Source organism: Myotis yumanensis, unplaced genomic scaffold (genome assembly GCF_028538775.1).
Source record: "Myotis yumanensis isolate MYYU_CA2020_CCGP unplaced genomic scaffold, mMyoYum1.0.hap1 SCAF_8, whole genome shotgun sequence".
Taxonomy (NCBI): domain Eukaryota; kingdom Metazoa; phylum Chordata; class Mammalia; order Chiroptera; family Vespertilionidae; genus Myotis; species Myotis yumanensis.
The window spans coordinates 54,421,345-54,443,464 of NW_027223759.1; the positions used below are offsets into that span (position 1 = coordinate 54,421,345).

The following is a 22,120-nucleotide window of genomic DNA, read 5'->3' on the forward strand; positions in this document are numbered from 1 at the left end:
GCAGTGGAAGAAATCTTCCATTTTGTTCCTCTCCTTTCATACTCTGTGTAAAGAAAACGTTGTTTCTCAAAATTATGTTATTGGTAAGTTACAGTGAGAACTAACACACAATTCGTTTTTGAGTTTTGTGGTTATAGGCTAGGTCTTAGATTCAAAACATTTATGAGCATTTCTTTTCCTATTTGCAAAAATGGGAATAATAGCACCTACCTCATAAGATTGCTGTGAAGTTCGTTAAGTAAGATCATACATACACTGTGCCTACAACTTAGAACTGAGTAAATATAACCCTCTTTCTGGTTTCCTATAAAATGGCCAATGAAGTGGTTGAGGAGATATGGGATGGATTCATAGAAGGACAGTGTTTGAACTGGTCCTTCAAATTTAAGCATGGGTGGAATGAGGGACATGTTTAAGGTAAATGAATACAGCAGACAGGGTTGGAAGGACTAGAGGCTGGAGGCAAGAAAAACTATCATGTGCTCTTTGCAGACATGTAGGCACAGTGAAGGGAAGGAGCTAATATTAGATATATGTCGGAGACAAAACCCAGAAGAGTTGTTGACTGCCTGGATTCAGGAATGTCTAATAGATGATGTCTCGCTATCAAATGAGAAAAGGGGAGATAAGAAAAGATGTTTGGGGTTCTTTGGGATGGGATTTAGAAAATAGTGGGCACGAGGTGATATTTAACCGGATATTTAATTATCTTAACAAGATATTCAGATATTTAAGTTAAAAGAGGAAGAGACGAAAACTGAAACTTTGATGGGACTTTCTTTCTTTTTGCAAATATGGAACGCTTCACTTGCACAGGGGCCATGCTAACCTTACCTGTTTCCTTCCAGTTTTAGTATATGTGCTGCCGAAGGGAGCACGCACTTTGATGGTATTTGAAAAATATCGGAGGAGGGGTGGTGGTTAGTAAGGAAAAATTGACATTTTCCACAAAGATGTGTTCATTACAATCTTGTCATTGTATGAATTTCCTAGGATTAGGAAGGGTTGAGGACTGAAATAGGAAACATGATGAAAGTATTTGGTTAAGGAGGGAGAGGAGGAAGCTGAATGAACCAAGAACCACTGAAAGAAGGCCCAGAGGTGAGTGAGGTCCCAGGAGAAGACAGAGGCAGAGAAAGGTACTGGTCCCTTAGATGTGGAAGTGAAGAGTAATGTCAAATGTAGCAAAGAGATCAGAGAACCCTAACCAGAAGGGAGTGGCATGGATTGAGCATCAGTGCTCCCAAGAGTCCTTTCTCTTCTGCTTCCCACATTCCCTTCTTCCATGTCTTCATCTTTTCCATTGTTAGTGGGTAGAGCAGAACCAGAAGATAGAAGGCCAGCCTCTGACCTTCTCTAAATTTCTTTTTTTTTCTTTTTTGGTTCACAAAAGACCATGTACTCTGCAACCTCAAGTAAAGTCTCTTAATCTCTGTGATTCTCAAACCCCTTATCCTAAATTGGAGTTATACAAACCTTCTTCCTTACTTCTGGAAAGGTAAAAGGCAAGGACACAATCTGAGAACATTTTAGCTAAAACTTGTACAAGTGACAGGATGCAGGTAAATATTAAGCATGTAAGTAACCTAGGGAGATAAATGATTGCTAAAAGGTGGTCTTTAAATCATGTGGGATTTTTTTCTGGTTTGCAGATTTTTTAAAATTATTTTTTTGTAAGCTCAGTGACCTGTGTTAAGGTTGTTATTAATACTCAGAATCTCTATGGGGAATTAAAGGTGTTTGTGCAGCATTATGCCCCTTAGATGTAATTGTCATTTGAACCTTAAATTACCTTTACTTTCATGCCTACTAAGTAATCATTTGATTACATGATTACACAGAGTGAAATGTAACTGAGGGAAAGAGGTGGCTCAAGCCACTTGTTTTGTCTAGATAAATGAATTTCAGCTTCTAGGGTGCATGAAATAGGAACCTACAACACTCAAAATGCTTTAAAATGCTTTACACAGATACTTTTTATTTTCTAAAACTTTTAGGAGTCTTTTTAATCCTCAAAATCAATCATGAGAAAGCAATATTAGAGAAAATGTGAAACTCTTAAAGTTTATATAAAGAGAAGAAAAATTTTGGAATTTACCCTGTATAAATGAGGAAGTAAGTCTCAGATACATGAAGTAAATTATGTACATTACCCAAAGTCCCAATAACTTTTAAGAACTATTTTTAAAGCTTTCTTTTCTCAGTTTCTAGAAGACAAACATAAGTAGCAATGCTTTACATTGTGGTCTGGTCACTTTGAAAGGGTGTAGAATTAGTACATACATTTCAACAATACTACCATTTCATTTTCAGTAGCAGTGGACTAAATTTTAATGTTCTGAGTTTTTTCCTTCTTTCTCCCAACTTCCTTTTTACATTAATGAATTTGAACACATTCTCATAAAAAATCTTATACAATTAATGCTTAATTTCTCATCCATTGTTTTCTATTCTTGTCCATTTCTTGCATGCATACAATGCATGTTAGCGATATATTATTATTACTGAGTTAAGAGAAATGTGAATAAACTATTTATGAATAGTTATCAAAATCTTAGGTATAAAAAGAGCTCTGTTAAATTCATCAAATGTGTTAAACACATGCAAACGCACCTTTCTGTGATGATCTAGAGCTGTGTAGTGCTGTTTGCAAAACCTAAATGAATGGGTACAGTGCAGCCATTTTCCCCTCATGATCAGTTTTAAAGGCTGTGTGGGTCATAGTATTTTCCTTTAATAATTCAGTAGCCTTGCATTGGGCTTTGTATTTGACCACAGACATACTAGTGTTACTAGAACAATTTGTATGTTTGTTTGTTTGTTCATTTGTTTATTTTAGAGAGGGGGGGAGAAAGAAAGAGAGAGAAAACATCCATGTGAGCCCTAGCCAGTTTTGCTCAGTAGTTAGAGTGTCAGCCCGTAGACTGAAGGGTCCTGGTTTTGTTTCTGGTCAAGGGTATCTACCTGGGTTGCAGGCTCAATCCCTGGCCCCAGTTTGGTTGGGTGCATGTGGGAGGCAACCAATGGATGTGTCTCTCTCACAACAGTGTGTGTGTGTGTGTGTGTGTGTGTGTCTTCCCACCTCCCTTCCATTTTCTCTAAAAATTGCATGGAAAACGTATCCTCAGGTGAGGATTAACAAAAAATTAAAAACATCAATGTGATGTGAGAGAAACATTGATTGGTTGCCCCCTATAGGCACCATGACCGGAGCTTAAACCTCCAACCTGGGTATCAAACCCACAACTTTTTGGTGTGTGGGACGCCACTCCAACCAACTGAGCCACCTAGCCAGGACAGAAATTATTTTTTATAGAGCTTACATTCCACTTTTTTTTTTAAATCTCAGGATTGTTAGGTAAGTACCTCACTCCTCAAAGCGAAACATCAAACTATAATCCAAAGATTCCAGTGGGAGGACCTGCCAATCCCTTTTTTAACTCAGTTTTGAGTTTAGGGTTCTCATTTCTTGTCCCCTAGTAAAGAACGTTTTGTACTTTGAAATTTGCTGATGTTTAAAAAGTATGTGTGTTCTCTGGACATTAATAAGGGTTCCTTGATTATAACTTTTTCCCCCCTTTTTGTCTTTTAGATATGGGAAAATAGTCTCCACGAAGGCAATTTTGGATAAGACAACGAACAAATGCAAAGGTGTGTCTCCTTGGCTGATGATTTGCTCAACCGTATCTTTAGAAAAATGATGGATTTGTAAATCTGATCTTTGGTTTCAAAACTACCTCCATTTTATTAAAAACCAAATCTTACATGTCACCCAGTTTCCGTCTTGCACAATGTCAGCATATTGCTTACGTTTGTCCCTGGTCGAGTTTTGGCTGGAAACCCAGCAGCAGCTAGCAGTTTGCCAGAATCCCAGATTTGACGCCAGTGGAGTTAACTTGCAAAATACTGGTTGGCATTTAGCCCCTGCTCTTAAAAGGAGAGTGGAGTTAGAAAATAGCTTTCTTTTGCTGAGCCTGAGGAGATTAGAGCCGCTCACTGAAGCCCACTGGACTGGACTAAAGAACTGAAAAGATTACATATTGTGGAAATTGGCTCCATTAATTAGAATAGAGTAGTTTTAAGCAGTACTTAATTACATGTTTCAATACTCCCAATTGTTCTCTGCTGAATGCCTGTTGACAATATTGGCAGCAGGGAGGAGAAAACCATTTTCACTGACCAAACTGTAATAAGGAGGGGAGGTCATACGCCCCTTTGAAATATGCTGCTGCATTAATTTGATGCACTGACCTTCAGTTTTCTGTGTAATTAGGATGAGCTCATCCAGCCTCATGAGCTGGAAGAGGCGTCTACAGTAGGCATCCCTGATGTTTCGTGGTTCTGACTTTTAATGATCCAGCATCTTAACAATAGGCATGTGATTTCTAGGAAAGGGGAAGAATGGAGTCAGCTGACTTTGAGTCTAACTACTGACCCCATGAATGAAAGCAGGTTGACAGGAATAGGCAGAGAAGGCAAATCTTCAAGTTAATTAGACCCCAGTTTTTCAAGTAGTGGTGACTGCTGTGGCTTAGCACAATTTGAAAAAAGGCAAAGAATGTAAATGAACCCTATGGCAGGGCCTGGCCTTAGAAGCCAGCCATTTCCTTTCATCTAGGCTTGAAGTGGTTCATTGTATTTCCGTCTCTTCTTCGAAGCTCTTAAATTTAAAGGAGCTATTGTTGCAAGTATCTAAGCCCATGTTTAATCAACATGGCCCATGAAGGCAGTTTTGCCCTGGGACAGTGAATAGAGCTGCTTTAAGTAGAGTGGTACTCAATAAGTTTTTTAATTTAGAGAGCTAAATTCTAAATTGAAATGTTTACATTGAATTGCCAAAATTAGTCTTATTTAACATATTTGTCAATGATTTGGGAGAGCAGGGACACGGAAAAATATCTTTGCATTTTATAAAGAAAAGTGGACTGTTGTATGTAAAACAGGAAGCTGATCTCAAAAATGAGTTTCAAACCAAGAGAAAAATCATAGTAGACACGTGGTTTTAGAGATTTTTATAGTCTACCCTACCTTTTCACCCCATGGAAGGAAGGAAGGAAGGAATGGAGGGAGGGAGGAAGGAAGGAAGGAAGGAAAGAAGGAAGGAAGGAAGGAAGGAAGGGGTCTTACAGTGTGTTAAAAGCAGAGCTGCCCTAGATAAGTGAGGGACAGGACCCAGAGGCCTCCCTGGTTGAATTCTCCAGCACAGCCCTACACTGAAGACTACTGTATACACTCTTCTCCAATGAGAACCTCTTCCATAGAACCCAAAATTCCCCCAAATGCTCAACACAGCCTGGAAAAGGTATGACTAAAAAAATACTAATGCTAAATCTAACATATTGTCATAATACAAATCCATAACAGTTGGAAAGACAAGTGGAGAGATTTGTGGGGCTTTGAAATAAGGGTAAGAATAATTCAGAGCTGATTTTTATACAGCCTGTATTGAAACCTTTGAGATACTGCCTTGGGGGGCAGGGGCTATGGAGAGGGGGGTGATAGAAACCGTTCAGGACTCTGTCTCACACAGGCTTCACAAATAGATGTCAACAGGTACCTGTTGGGTTGGAGGGTCAGTGAGAGAGTAAGCTAGAGGAGAGAGAGTAAGCCAGAATTCATGTCCTGGGCAAGATGGATCAGGACAGCATGAGATTTTGTCATGCTACTCAGAACAGTTTAAAACTTATGAATTGCTTATTTCTGGAATTTTACATTTAATGTTTATGGACCATGGTTGGCCATGTTTAACGAAACACGCAGAGAAAGCGAAAGCGCAGATAAAGGGGGCCTACTATATATATGGCACATTCAGGAGCCTCCTAAAAAATCTTCCAAAGGATTGATTGATCAGGACACTGATTGATTGTTAATGCTTACAGAGTTGAATATAAGATCGGAATACACACTCACACATAGAAACGGTTCATACCAAAGGAAAAATAGAGCTAAGAGCAGGAAACATACAGTAACTACAGAAATGGTCCTGTGTTTCCTAGATGCTGAAGCAAAAAGAGAAAACATAGCTATTCCCATGGCGCAGTCAATGAGACCCACAGAATCTGCGTAAATCAGAGTTACATGCCTGTAGTTTACTTGACAGTGACATAAAGAGAAATGGAAAGCATTAGGTTGCATGCTTACCTTTTCTATGTTTTCAGCTCATATTTATGAAACAATTGGAATGTGGCTGGAAAGACCAAAAAAAAGGATGTAAACAATTAAATAAAATGCAACCATTATAGGTTTTCCTGATAAGGAAATAACAGATAAAGGAATACTAATAGTAGCTGAGAGGATAATAATTTTAACTACAATAACATCAAAATTGAGATCTTTCATTTATCATAATTTAATGACAACAGCAAAATTGGGGAAAGGAGGACTTAAATATCCATCAGCAGGAGTTACATCATTTCAGTGAAGTGGAGTGTTCATTTTGACCTGCTTACATTGTGTCTGGTAATAAAATATGTACACAAGTTAGAGAGAGTGTGTGTGTCTCCTGAGAGGGTTGCACTAACAGCAGATTTCTAGAAAACACCCAAAATACCTTTAACCTGATTACTAATTGGGCAGTTGAGGAACATTCTCTGCTTTTACTGGGATCAGCCTCCTTTTATTTCCAACCTGGCTGTTTCTCCACTTCTAAGTCAAATTAAGCCTTATTTCAGTTCCATTCCAAGTAATAGAAAGAAGCTGCTGCTTATTTCAGCTTTAACACTCATCTCTCCTAAAACATTTATTTCTATAACAGGTAGTCTACTTTATTTCAATACAACTTACTTGGTTACCAGGCAATATTTTTGTTACTAATATTGCACACTGGCCTTCGAACTATTTCCGAGCTTTCTGTTTGGTCTTGTTTTATATATATACTAGAGGCCCGGTGCACAAAAATTTGTGCACTGCCGGGGCGGGGGAGGGGGGAGGCGTTCCCCAGCCCGGCCTGTGCCCTCTCACAGTCTGGGACCCCTCGGGAGATAACGACCTGCTGGCTTAGGCCTGCTCCCGGGTGGCAGAGGGCAGGCCCAATCCCTAAGTGCAGCCCCTGGTCAGGCTCAGAGCAGGGCTGATTGGGGAGTTGGGGTGCCGCCCCGTCATGCACAGAGCAGGGCGGATCAGGAGGTTGCAGTGCCACCCTCAGTCACGCTCAGGGTAGACTGATTGGGGGGTTGGGGCACCGCCCCCTGTTACACTCAAGGCAGGGTCAATGGGGAGATTGCAACGCCACCCCCTGTCACGCACAGAGCAGGGCTGATCAGGGGGTTGGGGCGCTGCCCCCTGTCACTCACAGAGCAGGGCCAATCAGGGGGTTGGGGCGCTGCCCCCTGTCACTCACAGAGCAGGGTCCATCAGGGGGTTGGGGCGCTGCCCCCTGTCACTCACAGAGCAGGGCCCATCAGGGGGTTGGGGCACTGCCCCCTGTCACTCACAGAGCAGGGCCCATCAGGGGGTTGAGGAGCTCCCCGCTGTCACTCACAGAGTAGGGCCGATAGGGGAGCTGGGGCACCGCCCCCTGTCACACACAGAGCAGTGCGGATCAAGGGGTTGGGGCGCTGCACCCTGTCACACTCAGGGCAGGGCCAATGGGGAGGTTATGGCTCTACCCTGTCACACACAGAGCAAGGCCCGTGGAGGGGGGTTGGGGCGCCACCCTCTATCACCCACAGAGCAGGGCCGATCAGGGGGTTGGGGCACCACCACTGTCACACTCGGGGCAGGGCCGATGGAGAGGTTATGGTTCTACCCTGTCACACACAGAGCAGGGCCAATGGGGGGGCAGGGGGTTGGGGCGCCGGAACCCCGTCACACACAGAGCAGGGCCGATCAGGGGGTTGGTGCGCTGCACCCTGTCACACACAGAGCCGCAGGGCAATTGGGGGATTGGGAAGCTCCCCTGTATCTGGCACAGAGCAGGGCTGATCAGGGGGTTTGGGTGCTGCCCCCTGTCACGCTGATCCCAGTGCCGGGAGCCTCGCTGCTCCGCTGATCCCGGTGCCGGGAGGCATATTACCCTTTTACTATATAGGATAGAGGCTTGGTGCATGGGTCGGGGCTGGCTGGTTTGCCCTGAAGGGTGTCCTGGATCAGGGTGGGGGTCCCCACTGGGGTGCCTGGCCAGGCTGGCTGAGGGGCTGAGGGCTGTTTTCCGGCTGGCGAGTGACTGAAGCTCCCAACCGCTCCTTGTTTCTTTTTTGTTTTTTTTATTCTGGGCCAGCTTTAGCTCTGAGGCCTCGCTGCTGAAAACATGGATACAATGTTGCGGTCCAGGGCTGACTGAAAGCTGGTTTTGTTCAGCTTCTTATTTGCAACATAGTAATCGTTGCTTAGAGTTGCAGTTGAGAGGCCGGCAAGTGAGGCGGGGAACGTTGGAGTCTGCAGTTCCTGGAGGAAGCAAGCCTCCCTGCTCGCTTCAGTGCCTGGCTGCCGGCCGCCATCTTGGCTGACAGTTAATTTGCATAAGGATATGCTGATTAGCCAATGGGAAGGGTAGCGGTCGTACGCCAATTACCATGTTTCTCTTTTATTAGGGTAGATATATATATATATATATATATATATATATATATATATATTTACCCTGGGGCGTTCAAGCTGGCAGGGTAGAGCAGTTAGGGGGCGATCAGGCCAGCAGGGGAGCAATTAGGGGGCGATCACGTCGGCAGGGGAGCAGTTAGGGGGTGATCAGGCAGGCAGGCAGAGGCAGTTAGGGGCAATCAGGCAGGCAGGCAGGCAGGCAGGCGAGCGGTTAGGAGCCAGCGATCCTGGATTGCGAGAGGGATGTCCTGGATTGGAGAGGGTGCAGGCCAGGCTGAGGGATCCCCCCCTCCCCGCCTCCCCATGCACAAATTTTGTGCACTGGGCCTCTCTCTCTCTCTCTCTCTCTCTCTCTCCATATATATATATGCCTAAGCAACCGTTAAAATGGAATGACCAGAACGACTGATCGCTATGATGCATACTGACCACTGGGGGGCAGATGCTCAACGCAGGAGCTGTCCCCTGGTGGTCAGTGCGCTCCCACAGGGTGAGCGCCGCTCAGCCAGAAGCTGGACTCACAGTTGGCGAGGGTAACTGCAGCAGCGGGAGCCTCTCCCTACTCACGGCAGCACTACCAAGCAGTGGCAGCAGGCACAGCGGGCGGGGATGAGCATGAGCAGCGCGGTGCCTGGCCCAGTTCGGGCTCCTCACTGGCTGCCTGCCGCTTGACAAATTGCTACATCCCTTGGGGGATGTCCAACTACTGGTTTAGGCCTGATCCCCGAAGGCCAGGCTAGGACCAGGCCTAAACCAGAAGTCGGACATCCCCCAAGGAGTCCCGGTTTGCGAGAGGTTGCAGGCCAGGCTAAGGGGACTCTCCCTCCGCCCCCCCCCCCCCCCCCCAGTGCACAAATTTCATGCACCGGGACTCTAGTCTATAAATAAATGATAGGACTGGCCCCTCTTCTATGCAATCTCCAAACAGTGCTTTCCTTTTACAAAATATTCTTATCATTTAAAATTAATTTAAGCCCTGACCAGGTAGCTCAGTTGATTAGAGCATCATCCCAATATGCCAAGGTTTTTGGGTTCAATCCCCAGTCAGGATACACATAAGAATCAACCAATGAAGGCATAAATAAGTGGGACAAATCAAGGTTTCTCTCTCCTCTCTCTTCTTTAAAATAAAATTGATTTAATAATAGGTTCGAGTTTCTAGAAAATCTGTCGGTATTTTTGCGTGGTACCCTGATCTTTTAAACAGTACGTTAAATATAATTTAACCTTTTCTCAATAACTTAAGAGTTCCCACAGTGAAAAATCAGTGATTGCCTATTCTAATACAGTGATGCTCACGGGATTGGTTGATTCAGGAACTATGGCCCTTACGCAGCGTAAATCCTGTTTTTGTATAATTTTCCTTTTTTATTGCTTTTTACTAAATTTCACTGGTAAATACCATCCGTGTGTTTACTTTATAGTAGTCCTACCCTCAGCCCAACCCCTTTTTTCTCTAATTTCCTGGTTTTGATTTGTTGTGGCCAGGGAACATAGCTGACCAGCTTGTTAAAAATGTTTATAAAGCTTTGGATAAATGAGCTTTGAACCAGGGCCTTTCTTAGGAGAGTATTTGATTATTTGTTTATTTTGTTCTTAGGCTTTAGGACATGAACCAGGAAAACAGCTAATTTGGGGTATCCAGAGGCATGTTTTCCTCCTTTTCTTTATTTTGAAGGGAGATCATGATGAGCTGTATTTTAGATAAACAAGTCATGACATTTTTAACCAAGTACTAAAAATTAGATTATTTTATATTTCGGTGTTTAATGGGTGTACTCAATTTCTTTGAAAAATAAAGTTTAGTCTACAGATTAAACACAGTTTTATTTCGGCCCTCTGTAAGCTCCGTAGATGGCGTCATCTTTCTTACCAAATCATTAAAAATGCTATTTCTCTGAAGTTGATTTTTTTTTTCTTTTAACTTTGCTTGGTAACTTAGATGTCATTTTTGTCAGTAAATATAGGACACCTGAAAAAAAGATCTGGAAAGGAGAAAAGCTGGTTCTTTACTTTGAAAGGAAACTTACCTGACCGTGGTAGACACCAGGGAAGGCCACCTGAGGAGGATGCCTGCTGCCTTTCGGCTCTTGAAACCCGTCAGGTCGTCATGGCTTTCATTTTTTGTTGCCTGCATCAGAAACCAAATGGAGTCATTCTGTCCCTCTTCCTGTAATCATACAATAACGGCTTAAACACGAAGTATGTTTTGCATTTCAGGTTATGGTTTTGTTGACTTTGACAGTCCAGCCGCTGCTCAGAAAGCTGTGTCGGCCCTGAAGGCTAGTGGGGTTCAAGCTCAAATGGCAAAGGTGAGTTGAGAGCCAGCGATCACTTCTCTGGTCCTTGACTTTGGTTCTGAAGCTGACACATTGCTTTTCCTATGACCATTCACATTTCTCCCCTCCATCCCCACCAGCCATGGTTACTTCTGGACACTTGTCCCACAACGCCACATCTTCAATAGTAGTTTTATGCAGTGTAAGCTTTAGTTGCTGTTCTGGATCTGTACAAAAGTCAGTCATTTTTAGACATTGGTTATTTATGAGATACAAATCTATTCTTATCTATGTGACTATTATTGTTGAAGTGATATTTATGCCCTCATCTTTCTCGCCTGCATGTAAGTTTCAGTTATATCATACCAGGCACCTATAGTGCACTAATTAAGACATTCACATAATTATGTATTTTCTCCCCATTTGTGGTCCTGGATTTGCTTTGGAAAATGTTTTCAAGCCTGAAACTCAGCAGTTTGATATTTTGTACATTCTTTTTAAAAGGTCAGTAATTTTATATTATCTGGCTTCTTGAAGTACAGAGAGGAGCTGTGTGCTGTCCTCTGCTGCTGCTGAATAGTAGCCTGTGACCATTCCCCAAGGAGCAGTCACATTTCCATAAGGAAAGAGGAATTATGGATGTTCAGGGACTCTGGTAAAGAGATAAGTTACCTGAGAAGAACATAGATATTGAAGGACATATCTACAGCTACCAGGCTAGAGCATTACATTGACTAAAGGGAGCAACATAAATAAAGATTTTGGGAATTAGTGAAAGGTGTCACCTTTCTAAAGTACTCCTTGACACTTAATGTTTGTAAAACTTGGGATTGAGTTGGACTTATTTTGTGTTTTCTTGAACTCCAGAGTAGGTAGTTAGAAACTGTAAATAGTAAGCATCATGTTTTTCAGATTATTTGTTTATAACATAGAGCAATTTCCTGTGACATTGTTGAAAGGTGGGGATTATGAGGCTTTGGATCATTTAATTGTGAAGATGCAGTACCTGTACTGTATAATAATGTAGAATGTTTAATTTTTCCTCTACTTTGTCATTTTAATTCACACCATAACGCTCCTGTTTCCTCCTTTCATGGATAAAATCCAGGGCAGGTTCCAGGACTTTGCTGGCCACTGTCATGATTTTAACAAGTCCCATCAGTTGTTTCATTCATTTCAGGTCTTTCTGATTAATTTTTTTGGTAGGATGCTTCTTGATTTTTTCATATACAAACTTCATGGAACATAATGAACTTTCAATAAATTTTCATCTGTTTCTGTATGTAGTTATACCAACCTCAATACAACATTTTAAATAAGATGTTGTAAGGAGAAAGTCTCAAGTTACATTCCAAACACAGTTTGTAAAGTGCCAAAATCATTTGTAGGTGTTTTGAAACTGCTGAGTCAGCGGAAGGTATGTGTGTCTTGGATGTTGCTGTTTCTAAAAAAAATCACATTTTACAAAGCAATTGACTGCTCAGGAAGCAATGTTTTAAAGGTTGACCTCCCAACATAACCATTTTTTATGTGTGTATACACACTCAGAGAGAGAGATTTACAAATGTAATTAGTTACCATTTTAGGAAATAGGAAAACAAAAAAGTAAATAGTTATATTTTAGGAAATTGGGGGTTGTAATTAATGTATTATGCATTATAATTTTTTTTCCTATTTGAAATCACGGGTTTCTAGTTAACCTTTGATGGTGAATGTGTGATTTTCAAGAACACATTACTGATGTTAAATGTATGCTGCCTGTAACTTACTGTCCAGTCCTGTTTATTTGACAAAATTTGGGGCATCGTATAATGGTGACACTTCTCCCTTCCCCCAGCTAAGGTCTGCTCAAAGCAGTAAGCCTATAGTGGAATGGGATATGGTCAGTTTCTTTCCTATTTCCCAAACCTGTGGCTTTCCCACTCTTCCATGAGCTCACTAGCTGTGGTTTAATATATGGCAATGTGACTTTTAAAAACCTTACAGTATCCTGATTAATTCGCTAGAGAGCCATGGGCAGTGATGGGTCCCATACCCCCTCCAGTGTGGAACGGTAGTAACAGATGAGAAGGCTTCCTGACCTCACAGTGATGTTATCTGGTGTTGAATTCTCTGGCCAGACAGAGAACCTCTCCAGAGCATCCCACCCTCAAAACTGTGGGAGTTCTTCAGAGATCTTTCACCACCATCACCACCCCAATTGATCTTCTCTCTCTGGTCCCTTGAAGCTAGAGAATACATGTCCTCAGGCTGCTGGCCTCAGCTCCAATACTGTAAGGGTCTGTCTTCAGCCCCTTTCTCCTGGGACCTCCTCACCCTTCATGGCAGCCTTCTTGGGAGGTTCTAACACAACGCTGGGCCAACGCTACCTTGCATGCCCACATCTGAACAACATTTTTGCCAGCTATCCATAGGAGAGTAGCTACTTCCCAACAACATTTATTAGGGCCCTTTAACCAGCCTCTTAGATCCCTCAAGTTCAAGTCGGACATTGACCCTCCATGTCCCATAGAACACAGTTCAAGTCCCCTGATAGTCTGTTGAAGCCCCTCTTGTTTGAATGGTGGTGATAGGAAGCAGCCCCCGGGGTGAGACTCAGGCCATTACTGTGTTTCTCTCCACAGCTGTATTCATTCTCAGCCTCTCCAGTCTCTCAGAGACAGACAGGAGGTGGGTGGTCAGCCGAAAGTCCCAAGCCAGTTCTCAGCCAGCTCTAGGCAGACTCTCTTTAGGTGGTCTGGTTTCTCGCTGAATATGGGAGTGCCCGACACCCACTGTGATGTGTCCTCTGCTGAAACACAGAGGCCTATTTAACAACCAGCTACAAATGTAGAGGCCTTATTTAGACTACACTTACCTATGCATCTTTTCAGTGTCTGTGCTGTTAAGCACCATAGTTTATTAAATATACTCTGTTTTGAGGAAGTCTTTACAGTGCAGTTAGTCAAAACTGGACTGGATGTAATGGACATCAACCGTGTACTTTGAATGCCAGCTTTCCTGTGAGTTGGTAATGGGCACTGTTCAAAGACCTCCTTAGGAGGCTTGGTACTGTTAATAGGCTAGAAAAATGATCCTTTCCCCCGTCATCTGTAGGGAAAGAACCATACACAGGTTCAGAGCCACTGGCTGTGTGCCAACATTTTGCACCTTATGAATTTCTTCAGGTCTTTGTAGGATGACTGAGTTTCCTGGATCAGATTTCTCTGGTATTATATCATCAAAGTTACAAAAGCTATTTTAAATGCTACAGAGCCCATTGATCTATACCGTTGAACCATGGATTTAAGTATTTGGCGTTAACTTAGCCCCCTTCATGTTGCCTGGGTAAAGGAACACCTGCTACACACTTTTTTGGAGACACTTTTTAAAAGAAGTTTAGGGTTGGGTAATAAGGGGCCCATCACTGTCCACTTTCCTTTATGGAATTGATCAGGATGCTATAAGGTATTGAAAATTCCCACTCCCATGTATTTTAAAGGTTTGTTTTGTTACCTACTCAGGAAAAAATTAAGAAGCATTCTACTAGAGCAGTGATGGAGAACCTATGACACGCGTGTCAGAAGTGACACACAAACTCATTTTTTTGGTTGATTTTTCTTTGTTAAATGGCATTTAAATATATAAAATAAATATCAAAAATATAAATCTTGGTTTTACTATGGTTGCAAATATCAAAAAATTTCTATATGTGACACGGCACCAGAGTTAAGTTAGAGTTTTCAAAATGCTGACACACCGAGCTCAAAAGGTTCGCCATCACTGTACTAGAGTCATCCAGGGGGTAAGAGAGAATATGTTGTTTGACACATTGGCTTCCTGGGTAGAAAAAGGACTCTACACACACTCAAAACTGAATTGCAAAACTACCGATAAAGAGCATTAGACAGCCCGGCCTGTGTGGCTCAGTGGTTGAGCGTCAACCCTTGCATCAAGAGGTCACAGGTTCAGTTCCCAGCAAGGGCACATGCCCAGTTCGAGGGCTCGAGCCCCAGTAGGGGATGCAGAAGGAAGCTGATCAGTGTTTCTATCTCTCCCTCTTCCTCTCTTTCTAAAAAAAAAAAAAAAATCAATGAGAACATACTTTTTTTAAAAGAAAACATTAGACAATAATGACTATTTTTACATGTTTTAATTTCCAGTGCCTTATTTGGTACCTGGCATATGGTAACTATTGAATGATTGTTATGTTCTTAATCAAAAAAGCCAATTAAGTGAGAGGAAAATTTTCTTTTTAGGATGGGCAAATATCAAGAATTAAGAATGGGACATTTAAAAATAATAAAATGATCACTGTCCATCAAGTACCTGATGATACTTATCGAAAGGTTTTCCCAAAGTCTCAGGGCCAATCCTGTTTGTGTTACACTCAGCGTTTATTTTAAATGCATGCATTTTAAAAATAAAACACTTGAAGTCTATGAAAAGAAGAGAAAAACTCAGATAATGAGCTAAAAGGACATAAAACTCAAATCAGCATTAGTGATATCTGTTAGTAGAATGACTTGTACAGGCCTTTCAGCAGTGCCTCTTAAGGCGGGCTTGGAGTCAGCAGATCATCATATGTAATATGGCTGGTGGTAACCTTGCATTCCTCCCCGCCCCCACCCCCCTTGCCCCCCCTAGTAAATAGGCAGTTAAAGGAGCAGGAGTTGAATTCCCCTTCCTCACTGAGGCCTACCATGCTTCAGGCAGTTTGCATTCACAAGCCTGTGAGCAGCCAGCAATCTGCTGGTTGGTGAACCTATTCAGTACAAGAGAAAACAGATGTCTGGTCTTCCTGCCAAGTCCCCTTCTTGCATTTTAGGAACCATTCCACACGCACAGGGAGGTTTTTGTTAATTTCTTTCAGATGATGACTGAGTGCCTTACACCACGCGGGACGTCCGAGTCCTGCTTTTCTACTCAGATGAACATTGGTAGCCATTTATCCCTCTCATGGCCAGTGTGGGATCCAGTTTTCTACTTGTTAGAGAAGCCACTGAACCCTTTTCATGGGCATAAAGAGGCCTGTTGGCCCCATTTTATGTTTGGCCACCCATAATTTATAGAAGAATTGTTTTTTCAGACCTAGCATTGATGTAATAAAACAGTTACGGTTGTCACTGATTTTAAGGAAACTAAATTACCCTCATTCAAGAACAACCCCCCACTTCCTACACAAATATTATATGTTTTGTTCCTGTGAATGGAGGGTAATTGGAACGCATGGACACTTTGAGGGTTAGATATTTCGGCGGCCAATGCTGCCAGCTGGGAATTTTATATCGTGTGTGTTTTTTAATTATTGCAACAGTGTGGTCCCTAAATGACATTAGTTCTAAGGGTCATCCCAGGTGAAAAACCTAATTGAGTTGTTGCTATTGAAAACAAATACATTAAAATCATAGAAAATATTTATTTGTGTTTATTCTATCTCACTGTTTATCAAAGAATGGGCTAAGGACTCAATTTCTTTCTGGATTCTGATTTTAGTGCTTATTTCTTTCTTCATTGGTAAACTTTCAAGGTGAATCAAGACTTAAAAAATATTTTTTAAAAAATATTTTAATAACCGAAGCAACTCTAAAACAGATGTAGAAAATAGTACCTACATTGTCAGCCCTTTTAACAAACTTCACATATGACAAATTCTATGAAATTCTTAAATATTCGTCATTTATGTTTTTATGATTATAACTTAAAATGAAAGCCCACAATATTTATTATATAGATTTCTTATGTAACATTTTTTTATGCCATATCTTTGCCCAAGGCGTGTTTTAATGCTCTTTAATTATGGGGTTCCCAGCTGTATTCTAAATCTGACTAAGCATGATTCAGAAATCTTTCTAATTAGATAGGCTTAATCGTATTAATCTGTGCCTCCAAATGCTCCACATTTTCAGGGTGTGGCTTTCTAACTGCAGTATGTGCTCGGCAGTCCCTCCTTCCTCCTACTCCCCCCTCACCCACTGAAGTACATGAAATCACAGGATAAACATGGCTTATCTCCCTGGAGTATGAGTATTACTTAAAAGTATTAGGACAGAAATATTGTTTCTATATTAAAACAAACTTGAATAGTTAAGGGGTAGATTGCAAAATTGGCTCCCCCCTGCCCCCCTCCTTTTTTTTAGATAAAGCACAAGGCTTCAAAGAAAATGTGCAGTCCTTGCAAAGCTTCTTTGGCCCTTGTCTGCGTACTCCTCAGGATACATAGTCACTCTCCCTGTTGATAGCATTGCTTCAGTGGACACGTTTAAGTAGCAAAGCCTGACGAAATAAAATCACACTCCTTAGGTAGCCTTTCCCAATCGGGTTTCGGCCTCGTGACTTCTGCCTGTTTCTCAAATTTCAGCTCAGAGTCACGCCCTCTGAAAAGTCTTCCCTCATCTTCCTAAGACAAGGTCCCCATCTCTCTTCCGCTGTCATTTGTACACATCTGTATCGTGGTATTCATTACCTGTGTTTTTATCCCCTCGACTTAACTGCTGGGAGGCAGGACTGGAGTCGGAGTGTATGATGAGTCTGGGTTGTGTGAGATGCACTGTCAGTGTGAATTAGCAGTATTAGGCTACAAGGCCCCTAAATACCCACCTTCAGACAGAAAGGACGGACCCCTTCTATGTTGGCCAATTAAAGACCAGACTTCCATAGGAACAAACACTGTCTTTAGCACTGAAGGAAAATTGGAGGATTTGGGAGGTCAGAACCCACATGAAATGGCTAATCAAGGAGCTTTGTGATTAATTGGGTGAAGTTGGTGGGGAGAATTCTTTAAAAAGGTATTAGCTTGTAAGAACATGTAATAAATAACTTCAAAATGCAGTGGGTATTTAATTTTAAAGCGTGCCTTTAACATTTATGTAAAACGTTTTTTGTACTCGCTCAGTAGAAACTTATCTGGCCACTGGGTAAAGCTAGCAATAAAACTACTGGTCCGCAATGTGTTAAAGAAATAGCATAAGTTTGCATAGTTCAGTGTACAAAGGTACAATCTATATATATAGAAGCCTAAGCGACCAGCTGACTGGCCAACCAGCCAGTAGCTATGACACTCACTGACCACCAGGGGACAGACGCTCAATGCAAGAGCTGCTGAGCTGCGGTCACTTGGCAGCGGCGGTTCTTGGATGACGCATCCGGAACCAGAGGAGGGAGCCCGATTCCAGGGTGCGTCACCTGAGAACCGCCCTCTCGCAATCTGGGACCCCTCAGGGGATGTCGGAAAGTAGGTTTCAGCCAGATCCTTGCAGGCCAGGCTGAGGGACCTCTAGTTGGTTAATAAGGTCAAAGGAAATCTGGTTTAAAATTAAGCCTGATTTAAAATTAAAATTAAGGCTACCCTAATTTCACAATTGCAGATGTGAATTATGAATTGGTAGGAAAATATTCCCATAGACATGGGTTTTTCCCCAGATGATTTGAACCTCATATTCTTAGTACATTTACATAGCAGTTACTGGGTCTCAGAAAATTCTACTATACTAGAGGCCCAGTGCACGAACTTCATGCAGGGCAGGGAGGGGTCCCCTCAGTCCGGCCTGCACCCTCTCCAATTCGGGACCCCTCAGGGAATGTCCGACTGCCAGTTTGTGCCACACTTTTAACAGAGGACAGCTCCATTGTTGTTTCTTTCTTTCCATGCTTAAACCCATTGGAATTAGTAGGTATTCAAAGTGTGTATACATTTGGGGGGGACACCCTGTATATCTCTAATCAACGGTGAAAGGAACCAACAGCAGATTTGGAACCCCTAGACAGGGAACCTCGCTCACTCCCCACATGTTTCCCTGCTGCACTTTCCACCTTCGCAGGCAGTGGGAGAATCAATGTTTTCTCTCATTAACTCGGAAAAGCACATCCTGTCACCCGCTGCCCGGCAGGAGTGCGCTAGGACCCACGCGAGCGAGGATCAGTCAGGGCAGCCTTCGCTCATGGGTGCCAGCACCCAAAGTGCACATTCCTCCTCTGCAGTCGCCCGAAATATCCCACCTTTTCACTGAGAGGACGGAACTCCTCGCCTCCTCTGGGTTCCCAATCTTGAAAGCTGACCAAAGGCACCTCAGCGAGGGCCGCCCACGCCCACTAGGTGTGTCTGTCCGCACCTGTTCCCGCCTCAGCATCTGCATTAGCCCCACAGAGGTGATCTCACTGCACTGGCCTCTGCGGGAACAGGGCATCACCACTCCGCCCTCTCACTGTCATCTCACAGGTGCCCACCCCCAGCACCCAGAACACCCAGACACTCTCCAAAGGATGTGAGCATGCCGGAGGGGACACACACACATTCTGTGGGGGACATAGGCATGCTGGAGTTGATGGAAGTGTGGCAGAGGGGTGAGGGGAGGGGGAAACTTGGACACGGGTACGCCATGGTCCAGGACTGTGGGCACCTCCATCTTTTGTTGTAGAGTGATGGTTAATTTGCATATTACCCTTTTATTAGTATGGATATCTTTGGTTTTAGCTGATTCTACCTCAACAAAGGAAAGATGAATAGGAAATGACCTAATCATTTGTTGCAGGCACGTGTGGGTGACAGCGCACTGGGGGACATTCTCATGCCAGGGGGGAGGAGAGGGTGCGCGCACCAGAAGTCTACGGCTGCACAGATCCACAAACCCCCGTGGCATGTCCAGGAGGACGTCAATCTGGCCCGCCACAGTGGCTGTCCCTATGATCTCACACCTTCTGGGCCAGGAGGCGGGACTTGTGCAGCCACTCCTCGGCGCTGATGGCCTGCAGGCGCTACTTCAGCTTGGCCCACAGGCTCCGCTTAGTGCACTCATGGCTGCCGCCGCCACCATGTGGGGAGTACAGGCCGCCCTCCGCCGGCCCGCCTCCCCCGTCCAGAGGCTGTCCGTGGCCCACCGGCTCTCCACCCGCGCTGCCCACTGCATGTCGGCGGCCAGCTGGGGCATCCCACCCGAAGGAAGCCAAGCGTCCTGCCCACTCCGGCCAGCTCCGTGGCCGCCACCCAGACGCAGGCCCTGGGCGGCCAGCCAGGGTGTCCCGCCCGCTCTGGCTGGCTCTGGCGGCGCCTCCATCTTTGTGGCTATGGGCACCTCCATCTTTTGTTGTAGAGTGATGGTTAATTTGCATATTACCCTTTTATTAGTATGGATATCTTTGGTTTTAGCTGATTCTACCTCAACAAAGGAAAGATGAATAGGAAATGACCTAATCATTGCTTCTTAAACTTGCACATGCAAATGAATCACCTGGAAATCTTGTTAAAATGCAGTGCTTGGTTCTGTGGATTTGGGGTGGGGCCTGGGATTCTGCATTTCTATTATGCACACAGGTAATTGCATCCCTGCTGGCCCCTGGGTCCCTCTTTCAGTAGCAAGGACCTAGCAACCCCTCCCCCCCATCTGTTCTAGAGTTTAATTTTACCCAGATTCTAAAATCTGATCTGCCTAGAGTTTATCATTTTGTATGCCTTTGCATTTTCTTTTTGTTGTCATTCATTTCGGAGCTCTCCTTTTCCTGATGGTGATCACAGCTCAGAAGTAGTAAGGACTCTGCCATGGAGCAGAGGAGGGGATTTGGATGACTTGGTCCAGAATCCCACATGTGCCTCTGGATTGAATGATTAGCAGTAATCGCCTTCTGTGCAATAGTGGCCTGAAATGGACTCCTAAAAATAGGAGTAGAGCAGAGGCTGGTTATTTTTGGGAACACCGCAAACAGCTGAGACTTGTGGTTCCACGAGGGGATCCTCTCCAGCTCCGCATCCCTGCCAGCAGTTCCACTTCCAGATCTGCTAAGAAAGGCTCCGTCAGATCATGTCTGACCTGCACAGGTTTTCCAGGCTTCAGATCCTATTCTCAAATGTCCATGGCGACTTGGGTATTCTGTAGTTCCCATGATCTTACCCGAGCAAAGAGAGTGGCTCAATAAAAGTAGGTGTGTTAACATATCTCACCTTCTATTGGGAAGTAATGGACAATTCTCTGTTCCATTTTAGCAACAAGAACAAGATCCTACCAACCTATATATTTCTAATTTGCCACTGTCCATGGATGAGCAGGAACTCGAAAACATGCTGAAACCATTTGGACAAGTTATTTCTACAAGGATACTACGTGATTCCAGTGGTACAAGTCGTGGCGTTGGCTTTGCTAGGTAAACACGATTTCCTATTTTTATTATGCTAACAACCATTGCTCTGCTAAGTTTCCTGGGAAATAAATATTGAGCAAGAAGAGAATTTAAGCCAGTATTATGGGAACTAGTTGCACCATGAACTTAAATTGTGTGTAAATATTGGTTTGCATTTTTCCAAATCTTTTGGAAGCTTATTCATATTTTTGAACCTGAGGACACTAATATTTAGTGACTCAGGGCAAGGAAATATTATAACAGCAATAGTTCTGAAAGTGTATGTCCTTAATATTTTTATTAATTAGATCAGGATGTCTATAACTTCTTCAAAATAGCAATCTCCGACTCCTAAATTTTGTACAGAAATCGGTATGATTTTTCTCATTCCATAGAAATTTGACTCATCATCAATAAAATCAATGACATTATTAGATTTTTAAATAAAATATTTCAAACTTTCAAAAAAGTAAATCAATGATATGACATCTGTGTAAGCACCAGTTGTTACAACCTATGGTAACATCTTAGAATTTTGCTTCGGATTATTTTCTGAAGAAGTAAAATGTTATAGATAGATCTAAAGTGCGGTCACTCCTTTCATCTTAACTTTTGTCCCTTCCTCCCTAGGAAGGATACTTCGGTGTACTGGTTAATTTGGTTTCCAAAGGAAAAATCTTAATTAGAAGGAGGTTTGATTTGTTATGTAGTTCTAATCTGAAAGCCCATGTACAAAAACTTATTTTACATGGTGCATTATTTAGAACTTAATACTGTGTAGTTAACAGATAATGTCTGTATGTCTTAAAGTACTACTTTGGATTCTGGAGGAAAAATTGCTGACATTTTACTTTTAAATACATTATCTGATTTGAGGTCAATCACATGTTCTCCTACAGACCTGTGAGATAACAAAGCAAGCATTGTTTACAATTTTACAGATAAGAAAATTGATGCCAAGAAGGGACTTTTTCATTGTCACTGGGCTGCCAAGTAATGAAGCAAGGTCTTCTGGCTTTTAATCCATTGCCTTTTCTGTTAGGCCAGATAATTTTATAATAAAAATAAGATGTTCTGAAGCCAAAAGTCACTAAGGCTAGCTTCTCTAGTGTGCACTTGATTGGCTAAAAGGATCCACGTGAAGCAATGAAAAGCTCGGTGCCATCTAAAACTTGTCACCTCTGTGGGTGTTCTTCTGAAAGCAGATCAAGTAG

The 22,120-nt window shown here is 43.0% G+C and overlaps 1 protein-coding gene and 1 non-coding gene across 9 annotated transcripts in view; one reads left to right on the forward strand and one right to left on the reverse strand.

Moving 5' to 3' along the window:
* Positions 1 to 22,120, forward strand: part of RBMS1 (RNA binding motif single stranded interacting protein 1) — a 225,378-nt gene that overhangs the window by 174,952 nt on the left and 28,306 nt on the right. For all 8 annotated transcript variants that reach the window (XM_070422885.1, XM_070422887.1, XM_070422882.1 and 5 more), the window contains exons 3-5: positions 3,593 to 3,651; positions 10,759 to 10,850; positions 20,773 to 20,930. In XM_070422885.1, coding sequence (XP_070278986.1) covers positions 3,593 to 3,651; positions 10,759 to 10,850; positions 20,773 to 20,930 — 309 coding nt within the window. The remainder of the gene's footprint in view (positions 1 to 3,592; positions 3,652 to 10,758; positions 10,851 to 20,772; positions 20,931 to 22,120) is intronic.
* On the reverse strand, positions 771 to 878 carry LOC139015875 (U6 spliceosomal RNA). The gene has a single exon (XR_011472525.1). It is a non-coding gene; the product is annotated as a U6 spliceosomal RNA (small nuclear RNA).